This window comes from Myotis lucifugus, unplaced genomic scaffold, assembly GCF_000147115.1.
Source record: "Myotis lucifugus unplaced genomic scaffold, Myoluc2.0 scaffold_37, whole genome shotgun sequence".
Lineage (NCBI taxonomy): Eukaryota > Metazoa > Chordata > Mammalia > Chiroptera > Vespertilionidae > Myotis > Myotis lucifugus.
Genome location: NW_005871085.1, coordinates 6,036,439 through 6,051,097, shown reverse-complemented (window position 1 = coordinate 6,051,097; position 14,659 = coordinate 6,036,439). Strand labels below are relative to the sequence as shown.

The window sequence follows — 14,659 nt, the reverse complement described above, 5'->3', positions numbered from 1 at the left end:
AGTTCTATGCCTTTAGAGAACCTAAATCTTCAGACCTGACTTCTCTCATGAAATTCATATATGTCAAATCCAACTGTCTATTTAAAATATCCACTTGGATGTCTAATAGACTTTCAAAAGTACATCCAAAACACAACTCCTAGTTTATTACCACTCCCTCAGCTTACTCTCTCCTCTAATCATCTCCTTATCCAGTAAATGGCATGAACAAATGCTCAGTTGCTCACAGTACCTAGGTGTTAGCATTAATTTGGCCATTTCACTTATTTTTCCTTACCTCATGTAATTCATCAAGCCCTGTAACTTAACCTGCAAAACATATTCTAAATCCAACACCTTCTTCCCCTCTCCTCTACTTCTATATTAGTCAAGGCACTATCACCTCTCACCTGGACTATGCAAAGCCTCCTAACTTGTCTCTCTGCTTTTACTCTTGCTCCATTAAAAATCATTAAAATTCAGGCTTCACAGGCAAGAACAATCTTTTAAAAATATAAATCAGAACTTTCATACATTGCCAGTTGGAGTGTACACCAACTTTGAAAAACTGGCAGGTCCTTACAAAGTTAATCATGTGATCCATTCAGGTATTTACCCAACAGAAGTGAAAGCACATGTACAAAAATATTTATACAAGAATGTTCACAGCAGCCTTATTCCTAACAGCTAAAAACTTGAAATGACCCAAATGTCCATTGACAGAGGATAAATAAACAAACTCAGATATATTCATACAATGGGATACTAGTCATCAATAAAAAGAATGAACTGCAGATAAAATACAGGAACATAAATAAACCTCAAAAATATGTTAAGTGAAAAAGGCAGGCATAAAGTCCATATGATTCCATTTACATGAAATTCAAGAATAGGCAAAATTAATCTATGGTGATAAAAACTAGAATAATGATTGTCTCTGGGTAGAAGGAGGGAGTAATATCTGGAAAGGAGCATGAGGGAACTTTATAGGGTGATGGAAAAGTTCTATATCTTGACTGGGATTGTGGTTACATGGGAATGTGTTTGTTGAAATTCATCATAATACATTTAAAATCTATGTACTTTTTTGTATGTGAATTATATCTCAAATTTTAAGAAGTGTTTAATTCATCTATAGGTGACAGTATTACCTTTAATATGAGAATACTATTGTGAAGTCTAAATGAGATAACATATAAAGCACATACATGCTTAGTCTGTAATAAACATTCAATGTTAGCTATTATTATGATGAATATGTGCCATTCCCCTGCTTAAATCCTGATATCACAAACAGTAAAATGAAACCTCCATATTCTAGCCCAGCGATTTTCTTTTCTTTTTTCAATTTAAATTTCTTTTATTGTTGACTAGTCCAGCAATTTTCAACAAGTATGCTGCATCACACTGGTGTGCTGCAAGAATTTTTAAAACATGCTGATAGTTGACTATTTAGTCAGGAGCACTGACCTATTTTCCCTTATATTGTCAAATAAAAAAAATGACAACAGCCAATGCAATAGCTGTCTAGTGTGAATGAATCAAAATTATACCTATTTTTTGTCAGATTGGCAAAAAATATATTTTTTGGTGTGCCACAGAATTTTAGTAATTACTTCATGTGTACAATGAGATGAAAGGTTGAAAAGCAGTATAGAGTTACCCCCCCTCAAAAAAAAAATTAAAAATGGAACTGCCTTATGACCCAGAAATTCTACTTCTGGGAATATACCCAAAGAACCTGAAACGCTAATTTGAAAAAAATAAAAGTACCCCTATGTTCAGTGCAGCATTATTTACAATAGCCAAGATTTGGAAACAGCCTAAGTGCTCATTAGTAGATGAGTGAATAAAAAAGGTATGGCACATTTACAAAATGAAATGCTACCCAGTCATAAAGAAAAAGGTGGGGGGGGGGGTGGAATCTTATCCTTTGTGAAAGCATGGATGGACCTGGAGAGTACTATGCTAAGTGAAATAAGCCAGTCAGAGAAAGACAAGTACCATATGATCTCACTTATGTAAACTAACAAAATAGAAATAGACTCATAGATACAGAGAACAGACTGACACCTGTCAGAGGGGAGGGGGTTGGGAGGTTGGGTAAAAAAGTTGGAGGGATTAAGCAAAACCAACCAACCAAACAAACAAAAAAACCCACAAACAACTCATAGACCCCGACAACAGTATGGTGATTACCAGAGAGACAGCAGGGTGGGGAGAGGTAGAAGAGGGTAAAGGGGGCATAAATGGTGATGGAAGGAGACTTGACTTGAGTTGGTGAACACAGAATACAATAAACAGATGATGTGTTATAGAACTGTACACCTGAAACCTATATAATTTTATTAACCAATGTCACCCAATAAATTCAATAAAAGAAGAAAACATCAAATTTTAGGTTAAAAGGCACTGAGGTGTTAAGTATCTTTTTTTCTGTGTCTGGGAAAAGACTACAGATCTTTTCTTAAGTATCTTCTGAAGAAAGGGAGTCTTCCTGTCAGTTATGTTTTTAACCTCTATTAGTAGTGAAAGCAGTTTTAAATTTCTGGCCTTATACTATAATTCAAACATATGTCTTCTAGAAAATACAATAGATCTCATTATTTCTTAAAATTTTAATGCATGCAGATTGCTATTATACTATTTGGACAATCATACTACTAAAACTTCTTCCTTCAGGCTACTGTAAACATGTAAAGTTTTCCTTCCCAATCAAAGGGTCGATAACCAAATCTCAAATTACAGAACCAACACTATTTTTGTTATTTAAATTTAATACCATTCGAAAAACTCTTTCATTGGATTTATAAAAGAAAAAAAAGTAAAATATTCCGACAAACCTTACCTTCGTTTGCAAATCAGGAACCACAAAGCTGATGCCAAAGCAAAGAAACCAATTCCAAAAGCAACAGCAGAAGCAGCCAGAAAATAGGTTAAGTGATTAGAAAAACCTACACAAATAAATTATAAAAGAATATTTCATGCATGTATTTTCAATCTCTGGGTAAAATTAAATAATACATTTCAAATGATACTGTATAGTGTAGTGTTAAGACATTAACTAGAAAGTTGGGAGACCTGAATTGTGCTCCTGTGCAATTCTCATAAATTTTATGATCCTAGTCATGCTGATTAGGGCCCAGTGTGCATAACTCTGACCCTGCCAGGATTTCCTTGGTTTTGTTTGTTTTTGTATGGCTGTCATCTCCTTTTTTTCTGATCTCGTTTTCTCCCTTCCCAACCCAGCTGAGAATTTTTATTTTTCTGGTGTCATTCTTTGCAGTCTTCCAAAATAAGATACTTCATTTAAAGATTTTGATTATCAATCACTACAAGAAGTTAGATGAGGATAATAAAGAATAAGTATAAGGAATTTATGAAGATCTTAGGAATTTTAAAACATTTTATCCATACTTTATCTCACAAACAGTAAAATATCATAGCCAACCCTAAATAAAAGCAATATAAAATAATAACATATCAAAGATTTATAATTGAAAAAGGTTACAGGATTTATAGGTATAACTCCTTCATTAAAATTGAGGCCCAGGTAGTCCTAACTGGTTTGGCTCAGTGAGTAGAACATTGGCCTGCAGACTGAAGAGTCCAGGTTCAACTCTGGTCAAGGGCACATTCCTGGGTTACAGGCTTGATCCCAAGTAGGGGGCATGCAGGAGGCAGCCAATCAATGATTCTCTCTCATCGTTGATGTTTCTATCTCTCATTCCCTCTTCCTTCTTCTCTGAAATCAATTATATATATATATATATATAATTGAGGCCCAGGTAAAAGAAGTAACTGACTAAGGTTAGGTAGCAAATTAAAGCCAGTCCTCTGTTTTCTGGTTTTGTTTTTTATCTTATTACCAATAATCTTAATACTAGTTTTTGTATTCAAAAGAAATAGGAATAAAGAAAGGTAATTATAGTCAGATTGATCAAGTATTCATTAAGATTCTGAAATCTGCTACTTAAGCAAAAAGAGAGCTGTAGAAACTTTCACAGAAGGCTGTATAGAATTTGAAGGGCCTTAAAACAACCTAGGAATATATTATTTGAGAATAAAAGGGTTTAAAATTATAAAACTAACAGAAGATCTTTATGTGTAAGCATATTCTAAGTTCCACTAGGCCCTTCAAATTAGGGATATGACATGATAAAGACTTGCTCCCATATTTTAATTGCTTCCTAAGTAATTTCCAGCTTCCAAGAATCTTAGTTTTTTCCTTAATTTCCAGCTTCAGAAATCTTATTTTCCTGGGGTTCATATATATCTATATTTGAGAATTAATGGTACCAAGAAAGTTATATAAGGCTATATATCAAAATGATACTAATAATTTAAAAAAGCCCTCTAAATGCCCCATATTAGGAAGTCAATTAAATTATGTTATAAAATAAAATGTTCTTTAATTATTTAGTGCGGGGTTTCTTAAACTCAATATTATTCATCTTTTGAACAAGATAATTTGTTGTAGGGACGGTCAGGTGTATTGTATCAAAGATGTCTCCAGACATTAACAAATGTACTCTGAGGGGTAGGCAAAATTGTTCCCAGTTGAGAATTACTGACATAGTGGTATAAAATGTCAGATAGTATTAAATGATAAAAGCAAGATAGATAAAACCCATATTTAAAAAAATTCAAGATATAGTTATACTCAAATATCAGATAATGATATCTATGAACAAAAGAAGGAAAGCAACAGAGAAATAAATGGAGGCTAAACCCATAGGCATGTTAGGCACTGAGTGAGATCTGGAAGCAGGAATTAGCTAGAAGCAGCAAAGAACATCACTGAGACAAGACTAAACCATCCTCTGGCACAGTGAATGGAGATATTACCAAAATCTTTTAGAGAAGGGATTCCCGAGCCACCAATAAAAGACCAAAAATGGACAAAGGAGGAATCTCGGAAATAAAAAATTCAAAAATGTTAAGATGGAGTAAACTCTTCCTTGAATACAATTAATGAAATAAAAATAGTAAGAAGTGATTTGTCCAATTGTATACAGAAATAAAAATATGGTAAATAAATTATAATACTTGGAAAATATTAAGAGTATGTAACAAACATAAAGCTAATATGGGTTCCAAAAGAGAGAATAGAGAAGTAGCAGAGAAGCAGTGTTCAGAGATATGACCTAAGATTTTTTACTTTAAAAAAATTTAAATTCACAAACAGTAAATTTGCATGTGTTTGCAGTTTTATGTTTTAACAATGCAAAGAGTTTTTAATCACCACCACAATCAACTTACAGAACACTTCCATCACCCCCTGAAAATTTCCTCGCACTGCCTGTAAGCAGCCAAGCACTAACTGCTATCAACCACTGATTATTTTCCGTCCATAGTTTCCAACCTTATCCTGTTGTCTTTCCAGAATTTCATATAAATGGTATCATACAACATGTGGCCTTTTGAGTCTGGCTCTTTTTCACTTAGCATTATGCAGTTAAGATTCATCTGTGTTATTTCATGTATCAATAGTTCGCATCTTTTTATTGCTAAGTAGCATTCAATTTTATAGATGTACAACAGTTTGTTTATTCTCCAGCTGAGAGAAGTTTGGTTGTTTCCAGTTTGGAGTTCTTAGAAATAGAGTTACTATATACTTTCAATATATATATATATTTATTTATTTATTACAGAGAAGAAGGGAGAGGGATAGAGAGTTAGAAACATCGATGAGAGAGAAACATCCATCAGCTGCCTCCTGCACACCCCTACTGGGGATGTGCCTGTAACCAAGGTACATGCCCTTGCCCAGAATTGAATTTGGGATCCTTCAGTCCACAGGCCGACACTCTATCCACTGAGCCAAACCAGGTAGGGCTAGAGCTACTATATACTTTCATTAGGTATTTGTTTAAATATGAGTTTTTATTTCAGTAATGTCGGGTAGCAAGTACAAGTATTTAAATTTATGAGAAACTGTCCAAACTGCTTTCCGGAGTGGCTGTACTGTCTTGCTTTCCTATCAGCAATATATAATAGTTCCAGTTTCTCTGGATCATCACCACCACTTCATATTGTCAGTTTTATTTTAGCCATTCTAATACATGTGCAGTGGCATTTCATTGTGGTTTTAATTATTTTCATTTCCTTAGTGAATAATGAGGTTGAGCATCTTGCCATGTGCTTATTTACCATCTGTATAGCTTCTTTAGTGAAGTATGTGTTTAAATCTTTGCTAATTTTTTAGAATTCTTCATACATCCTGGATACAAGTCCTTGGTCAGATATGTGATTTGGAGATATTTTCTCCCAGTCTGTGGCTTGTCTTTCCAATTCTCTTGTGTCTTTCACAGAGCAAAACGTTTAAATTTTGTTCATGTCCAATTTGTCAACTTTTTTCTTCTATGGATTGTACTATAGGGTTCTATCTGAGAACTCTTTGCCTAATCTAGATCATGAAGATTTTCTTGTAAAAGATTTATAGCTTCCATATTTGTGAATATTTATAATCACATGTAAATAACTCATGAATTAAAGAAGAAATCAATGGAAATGCATAGAACTAATTAATAATGAAAGCACTCCGTATAAATACTTGCAGCAACAATGCTGGAACCAAATTCAAGGGAAATGTATGACCCTAAATACATATATTAGAAAAGAAATCTGAAAAATAATGAGCTTGCCATTCAAATTATAAGTTGAAAAGGACTAGCAAGCAAAATAAGCCCAAATGAGGTAGAGGAAGGAATTAAAGAACAGAAATTAATGAAATGCAAATTAAGATTTTTGGTCAAGACTAATAAAATGACAAATCTCCACTAAGATTAACCAAATTAAAAGAAGGCATAAGCAAACAATATTAAAATGAAAATGGACATAGTTATAGCAGAGATTAAAATAAGAAAATGCTTTTAACAAATTTATGCTAATATCTTAAAGCTTATACTAAATTATTATATACCTAAAAAATGACTTACAAAAAGTGACTCAAGAAGTAATAGAAAACCTAAACGAACATGTATCCATTAAATTGAATCAGCAGTTACAAATTTCCCCCAAAGAAAAAAAGCAGGCCCCGATAACTTTACAATTTCTACTGTATACCCATGATTCAAGTATTTCTTATCTTATACAAGCTCTTCCAGAAAATAGAAAGAGATTGCTGGCTGTTTGTCCAAATACATTTTCCTCTTCTTTCCAGGCAAAAAGCTAGACTACATGTCCCAGCTTCCCATACCATTAGGTGAAGCCATGTGACTGAGTTCTAACCAATGGAATTTGAGTAGAAGTGATGTCATAAAAAGCTTCCAAGAACCTTTCTCCATGTTCTTTCTCCTTTAGGCTTAACTGGGATGGAGATGATCTGAAGGGCACATGAATCTAATTGACACTCAACCCAAATAAAATGAAAACACAACACACCAGAATTTATGGGATGCCACCAAAGCAGTACTCAGGGGGGGAAAAAACTATACCAAAAAAACTGCAGTATTAGAAAAAATGTGTGAATAATCTTAAAAACTAGAATAAATAGAGTAAATCAAGGCCAAAATAAACAGAAGAGAAAAACACACACCTAAAAACTAAAGTGATAACAGGTGAAATAGAAAACAAAAATAATAGAGAAAGTCAATAAAACCAAAAGCTCGTTGTTTGAGATCTATAAAATTGAAATCTTTTAGCTAGACTGATCAATAAAAAGAAAAAGGGTCTCTCCTCCCACTGCCCAAGATGCCAAAAGGAAAGAAGCCTAAGGGGAGAAGGTGGCATTAGCCCCTACTGTCGTGAAGCAGAAAGCCAAAAAGATGGTACATTCTGTTTGAGAAAAGGCCCAAGAATTTTGGCATTGGACAAGATGTCCAGCCCAAAGGGGACCTCACTTGCTTTGGCAAATGGCCCTGCTGCACTTGGCTGCAGGGGCAAAGGGCTATTCTCTATAAACACCTGAAGGCGCCTCCTGTGATTAACCAGTTCTCCCAGGCCTTGGTCTGCCAAACAGCTACTGAACTGCTTCATCTGGCCCACAAGTACAGACAGGAGACAAAGCAAGAGAAGTAGCAGAGATTGTTGGCCTACCTAGGCTGAGACTAAAGCTGCTGGCAAAGGGAATATCCCCACCAAGAGGCCACCTACCTTAGTAAAGAATAAGAAAAGGGAGCTGGTAGTGACTGCAGGTGATGTGGATCCCATCAAGCTGCGTGTCTTCCTGTCTGCTCTGTGCGGTAAGATGGGATTTCCCTACTGCATTATCCAGGGGAAGGCCAGGCTGGGGTCTCCAGTCCACAGGAAGACCTGCACCACCAGCACCTTCACACAGATGAACTCGGAAGACAGAGCTGCTCTGGCTAAGCTGGTGGAAGCTAACTGGACCAATTACAATGACAGACATGATGAGATCTGCTAGGCAACATCCTGGGTCCAAAGTCGGTGGTTCACATTGCCAAGCTGAAAAAGGCAAAGAACTGGCCACCAACCTGGACTAGGTATACACTATTGAGTTTTCTAATAAAAGCAATAAAAATTCTCCTTTAAAAAATGGGCACAATTACAAATATCAGAAATTAGAGAGGTGACATTATTACAGATTCTACAAATAGTAAAAGAATAGCAAGGCAATTTTTATGAACAATTTTATACTAATAAATTTAACAACTTACACAAAATGGAAAAATTCCTCAAAAGACATAAATATCCAAGCTTATTCAAGAAGAAATAGATAACATAAATAGACACATATAGATGAAAGAAATTAAGATGGTACATGGTAGTTAAAATTCTATGTACAAAGACAACTCTATGTCCAGGTGGCTCCACTGGTAAATTCTACTAAACATTAAATTAAAATAGTATTAAAATAGTACTAATTCTACACAAATGCCTCCAAAAATTTAAATACAAGAGAACACTTTCAATTCATTCTATGAGACCAGCTTTACCTTGATACCAAAACCAAACAAGAACAAGAGCCAGAGCAAGAGAGAGAAAGAGAAGAAATTATAAATTGAACATAAATGCAAAATGCATCTATGTTATGCATCATGAACAGAGATGCAAAAATTCTAAACAATATTTTAGCAAATAAATACATTATATTAAAAGGATAAAATGTCATGACCAAGTGCAGTTTATCCCAAGAATATAGGGTTGGTTTAGCATTTTAAAACCAATAAAGAAATATACCATATAACAAGTTTGGAAAGAAAATCCACATAATCAACATGGATCTAAGTCAATAGACGGGAAACAATTTGATAAGATCCAACATCTACTCCTGATTTGGAAAAAAAAAAGGCACAAAAAACAAATCTCAGCAAACTACGATAGAAGGGCAACTATCCTAGTTATTAGGTTCCTCAAACTGATAAAAGCCATTTTAAAAAAGTAATCAGACTTAATGATAAAAGACTGAATGCTTTCTTTTTAAAATCAGGAGCAATACAGGGACTTCCATTCTCACAACTTCTATTCAACAATATACTGATGGTTCTAAACAGTGCAACCGGGCATGAAAAAGAAATAGAAGGCATCTTGATTAAAAAATAAGAAATAAATGCTTATATTCTCAGAGTTATAGTCTGAATGTTTTTGTGCCCCCCCCCCATTCATATGTTGAAATCCTAATGCCCAGTGTGGTACTGGTAGTCAATGAGTATTTAGAAGGTAGGGCCTTCAGAGGTACATGGGTTCTGAGAGTGGAGCCCTCATGAATGAGAATAGCACTCTTATGAAAACAATCCCACAGAGCTCCCTAGCCCCTTCCAACCATGTGAGGCACAGCCATAAGCAAGAAGAAGGATTTCTCCAGACACAAAAGTTGACCATGCAGGTACCCTAACCTCAGATTTCCACCCACCAGAACTGTGAGAAATAAATTTCTGTTGTTTATAAGCCACCCAGTTCTTGGTATTTTATGATAGTAGTTCAAATGGTCTAAAACACACAGGGAATATGCCCATCAATGTAAAAAAAATCTGTGGACTTAAACTAGAACAATTAAGTGAGTTTAACAAGAATGAATGCAAGAATCAATATACAAAAAAACAAAAAAAAACAAAAACGTCCTCTGAAACTGCAAAACTCCTAGAAGAAAACAGGTAAAAAGTTTTGTGACAGTCTTGGCAGTAGTCTCATGAATATGACACCAACAGCAAAAATAGACAAGTGGGACTATATAAAAAAGTTTCTGCACAGCAAAGGAAATAAAGAGTAAAAAGGCAACACACAGAATGGAGAAAAATATTTGTAAGCAATAAGTGACTCTGTTAGAAAATATATCTAAGCCACAGTAGATTAATATTGTTACGTTTTAATATCATATCTTTTTTGCTGTAAGCTGTTTAAATAACCAAAACAAATTTATATAACAATAAAAATTTGTTCATTCTTACACAGATGATTCTGACTTGTGCATACTTTTCTTTATGCTAATTTATCAAACCCTGAGTGTTGTTTCTCCATCTGTGGTTAAATACACATCACTCAAATAAAAAATTTTAAAATAAGGATCTTACATCTTGGTGTTTATTAATTTGAAATCTGGTTTTTTTTTTCATTCTGAATAGTTTCAGTAAAATGTATGTTACGGTAGAATGTCTCTTTATGTGCTTTAACTTGGTCTTGTTAAATTGCTAAAATACAACCTTACTCCTGCTTAAGAATACATCTTCATTATACAAGTTAGCAAATAGCTTATATCAATACAAATGTCCAGCAATGTAATGAAATCATTGCTACTTGAAATACTTCCTGCACAAATAATTTAACTCTTTACCATGTTGAAGCCTTACTTTTCAGTATGTTCTATAAGTTCTGTATCTTCACAAGCAGGCATTGAAGACACTTCAGCTGTTACAATACTTTTTAATCCCCAAGTTTGATAAGCCACCTCTGATTAAGCCACATGTAAATGTTAAATACTAGATGTGTGTTCTAAGTTGTTTTCCTGCAGACATCTGAGTAAGCAGACGAATTTTGTTGTCCTGAAGTACATAGATGCTCTGATGATTTGTCCGTAGACTGTCGATTTGTTTCTTGAATACTGTAGTCCAGAAATCTTTACAAATGAATTTCATATCTAACTCATCCTTGAACCTTGCTGTATCTTTTGTAACCCCATCAATCCTTGTCCACTCCACACCCTCTGTTTTCCAACTTAGCATCCATTTTCCACACCCCCCTCTCCTTTCAGCCCCGTGGACAGTACACGCATGACACCACTTCCTTATGGAGAAGCAAAAACAAGACCTCCTCGGCCATTTCCTGCTTATTCTTAAAAGCTCTGGTTTTCGGCTCCCCATTGGGCCAGGCTCATGGGTGCTGGCTAGCTCCAGAGCGCTTTGGACTGCGCAGCTGCTCCCTGAGTCCCCAGCCTGTCCCTGGTTGCTAGGAGACGGAGGAATTCACTTGGTTTCCTGAAGGCTGGTACTGGAGTGAGCCTGGTATCAGGCGAGGCCACCCCAGGGAGGCCAAGTTCTCCGGCTGAATCCTAATATTATGTCTTTATAGCAAGGATATAATTTAAAAAATGATTGCATAGGGAATAATCATCTAAACATTAACTATATTATCCATCATATTATTCTAAGTGTCCCTGATATAAGGAGTCTGTGACAAACTTCTTTTAGAATTCAATATCAAGAAACATTCTTTTCAGACCAACTGGCAATGTGTTTATTTGTCAGATAATAAGATTTAGATACCCAGTGTTTCTTTGCCTTGAATACTAGAAAGTTCAAACTAAAATTCATGCTTGATTATGGAAATTATGTTAGCTCAAACATTCAAATTTTAAATTTATGGCATTCCCATTTTTCCTTCTAGTTTATATTTTTTTATATCTTTATCAGTTCTATTTATGTGACTTTTACTGAAAACTACTTTAAATCCTTTCTGAAAACAAGAAAGATACACATTTAAAAAAATTCTCTGGAGCTTAGTACTTTAAAGAAAAGGGCCATATATTATTCACCCTTGTATCCTTTGATACTTCTTTTAAATTTATCCTTAGATATTGCTTGTAGCATAGCACACAGTAGGAATTTAACTATGAATGGTTCATACTACCTTTGAAGAACTTCCACACAATGGGAGTAGGATTCATTAATTCAACGATTATTTACTGAGCACTTACTATGTGCCAGACACTATTCTGAAGCCAGTCATACTGTGATGAACAAGAAGAGTGTCCTGGGCCCTGGACAGTGTTGCTCAGTGGTAGAGTGTCAGCCCTCAGGCCAAAGAGTCTCAGGTTCAATTCCAGTCAAGGGCACATACCTGGGTTGCAGGTTAGATCCCTGGTCCCAGTTGGGGCACAACCAATCGATGTTTCTCTCTCACATCTATGTTTCTCTCTCTCTCTCTCTTTCTCTCTCTCTCTCTCCCTCCCTCCCTCCCTCCTCACTCTCTCCCTTCCACTCTCTCTAAAAATCAATGGGGAAAAAAATCCTTGGGTGAGGATTGACAAAAAAAAAAAAAAAAAAAAAAAAAAAAAAGAGCCTCCTAGGACTCATATTTTAGTGGGAGGGGACAAATGATAAACACATAAGTAAATAAGATGCACATAAGCAAATAAGAATGAGATAAGCAAATAATCTACACTAATAAAAGACAAGCATGCAAATTGACTGTACCTTTGCTATGCCTTAAGCCACGTCCACCAGCCAATCCGAGTGAGCCAGCCAAGATGGCGGCCGGCAGCCACAAAGCTGGAGCAAGCAGGAAGCTTGGTTGCCCCAATGATGGAGGAAGCCAAGCTTCCCCCCTGCTGCAGCGGCTCTGAGCTCCACTCAAAGCAACAAAGTTTCAATTATAGAAGATAAATAAACCCCAGATACCTGCTTTCAGCCGGCCGTGGCCACAGAGCTGGAGCTAGCAGGAGGCTTTCCTCCCGCCTGCCCTGGCCCGCTCTGAGCTCCTCTCAAAGCTACAAAGTTTCAATTATAGAAGGTAAATAAATCCCAGAATAAAAAAAGAAAAAGAAAAAAAAGGAGAGGCTAGGAGCTTCTGTCGCGGGGCTTGGCCAGGCTGAAAATGGCCCTCAGCCCCTCACCTGGACTGGCCAGGGACCCCAGTGGGGACCTCCCACCCTAAAGGGGGTGTGACCAGCTACCAACAGCCATCAGCCCCTCACCCAGGCTGGCCAGGCACCCCAGTGGGGACAGCTGCAAACAGCCATCAGCCCCTCACCCAGGCTGGCCAGGCACCCAAGTGGGACCCCCACCCTGATCCAGGACACCCTTCAGGGCAAACCAGCTGGCCCCCACCATGCACCAGGCCTCTATCCTATATAATAAAAGGGTAATATGCAAACTGACCCTAACAGCAGAATGACTGGGAATGACTGGTCACTATGACACACACTGACCACCAGGGGGCAGACACTCAATGCAGGAGCTGCCCCCTGGTGGTCAGTGCACTCTCACATGGGGGAGCTCTGCTCAGCCACAAGCCAGGCTGCCAGCTGCCAGTACAGCGATGGTGGTGGGAGCCTCTCCTGCCTCCTCAGCAGCGCTAAAGATGTCTGACTGCAGCTTAGGCCTGCTCCCTGCTGGCAAGTGGACATCCACCGAGGGATGCCAGGCTGCCAGAGGGATGTCTGACTGCCAGCTTGGGCCCGATCCCTCAAGGAGCGGGCCTAAGCCAGCAGGTGGACATCCTCTGAGGGGTCCCAGACTGCAAGAGGGCATAGGCCGGGCTGAGGTACCCCCCCGAGTGGACAAATTTTTGTGCACCGGGCCTCTAGTCCTATATAATAAAAGGGTAAATGCAAATTGACCCTACCGGCGGAATGACCAGTCACTATGACGTGCACTGACCACCAGGGGGCAGATGCTCAATGTAGGAGCTGCCCCCTGGTGGTCAGTATGCTTCCACAGGGAGAGCGCTGCTCAGCCAGAAGCTGGCTCATGGCTGGCCAGCACAGCAGCGATGGTGGGAGCCTCTCTTGCCTCCTCGGCAGTGCTAAGGATGTTCAACTGACGGCTTAGGCCCGCTCCCTGGGGAGCTGGCCTAAGCCGTTAGTCAGACATCCCCCAAGGGGTCCTGGACTGCGAGAGGGCACAGGCCAGGCTGAGAGATGCCCCCCCCCCTCCGAGTGCATGAATTTTCATACACCAGGCCTCTAGTAAAAATATAAGCAAACAAGAGTGATAAAGGTATTAAGGAAATCACCTAATAACCAGGTGGAAGTTGAAAAGGCTGCATCAAAATATTGTGTATTTCCCAGCTGGTATGGCTCAGTGGTTGAGTGTTGACCTATGAACCAAGAGGTTGCTGTTTCGATTCCTGCTCAGGGCACATGCCTGGGTTTCAGACTCGATCCCCTGTAGGAGGCAGCTGATCTATGATGTTTCTCTTATCATTGATGTTTCTATCTCTCTCTCCCGTTCCCTTCCTCTCGCTAAAAAATCAATTAAAAAATATTTTTAAAAAGAAAAAAATAATCTATATTTTCATACTATCATCCATAAAAAGATGTGAATTGTCAACAAAGTTATATTGCATATATTTGTCACCAATTCAATCACTGGGGGGATTTTTTTTTTATAGTACTAAGGGAGTCTTGCTTAACAATGTAGAAGCAGATGATGTTGAACATTATATTAGTAGAGCATCATAGTAACATAGGCAGTTATGTTATTAAATTCATTACACAAACAACAGAACAGTTTGTTGACTTGCACTAAGGTAGTCTTATAGTTTTATCTCTTAAGTTTCC

At 37.4% G+C, this 14,659-nt stretch overlaps 1 protein-coding gene and 2 pseudogenes across 1 annotated transcript in view; 1 reads left to right on the top strand and 2 right to left on the bottom strand.

The window, feature by feature from the left end:
• Nucleotides 1–7,196, bottom strand: part of CUNH1orf185 (chromosome unknown C1orf185 homolog) — a 27,142-nt gene extending 19,946 nt beyond the window's left edge. The window contains exons 1-2 of the mRNA XM_006087302.3: nt 7,181–7,196; nt 2,828–2,933 (exon numbers count right to left, since the gene is read on the bottom strand). Coding sequence (XP_006087364.1) covers nt 2,828–2,933; nt 7,181–7,196 — 122 coding nt within the window. The remainder of the gene's footprint in view (nt 1–2,827; nt 2,934–7,180) is intronic.
• Nucleotides 7,197–7,674: 478 nt separating this feature from the next.
• Nucleotides 7,675–9,452, top strand: LOC102425008 (annotated as a pseudogene).
• Nucleotides 9,453–10,726: 1,274 nt separating this feature from the next.
• On the bottom strand, nt 10,727–11,199 carry LOC102424693 (annotated as a pseudogene).
• Between the last annotated feature and the right edge of the window lie 3,460 nt (nt 11,200–14,659).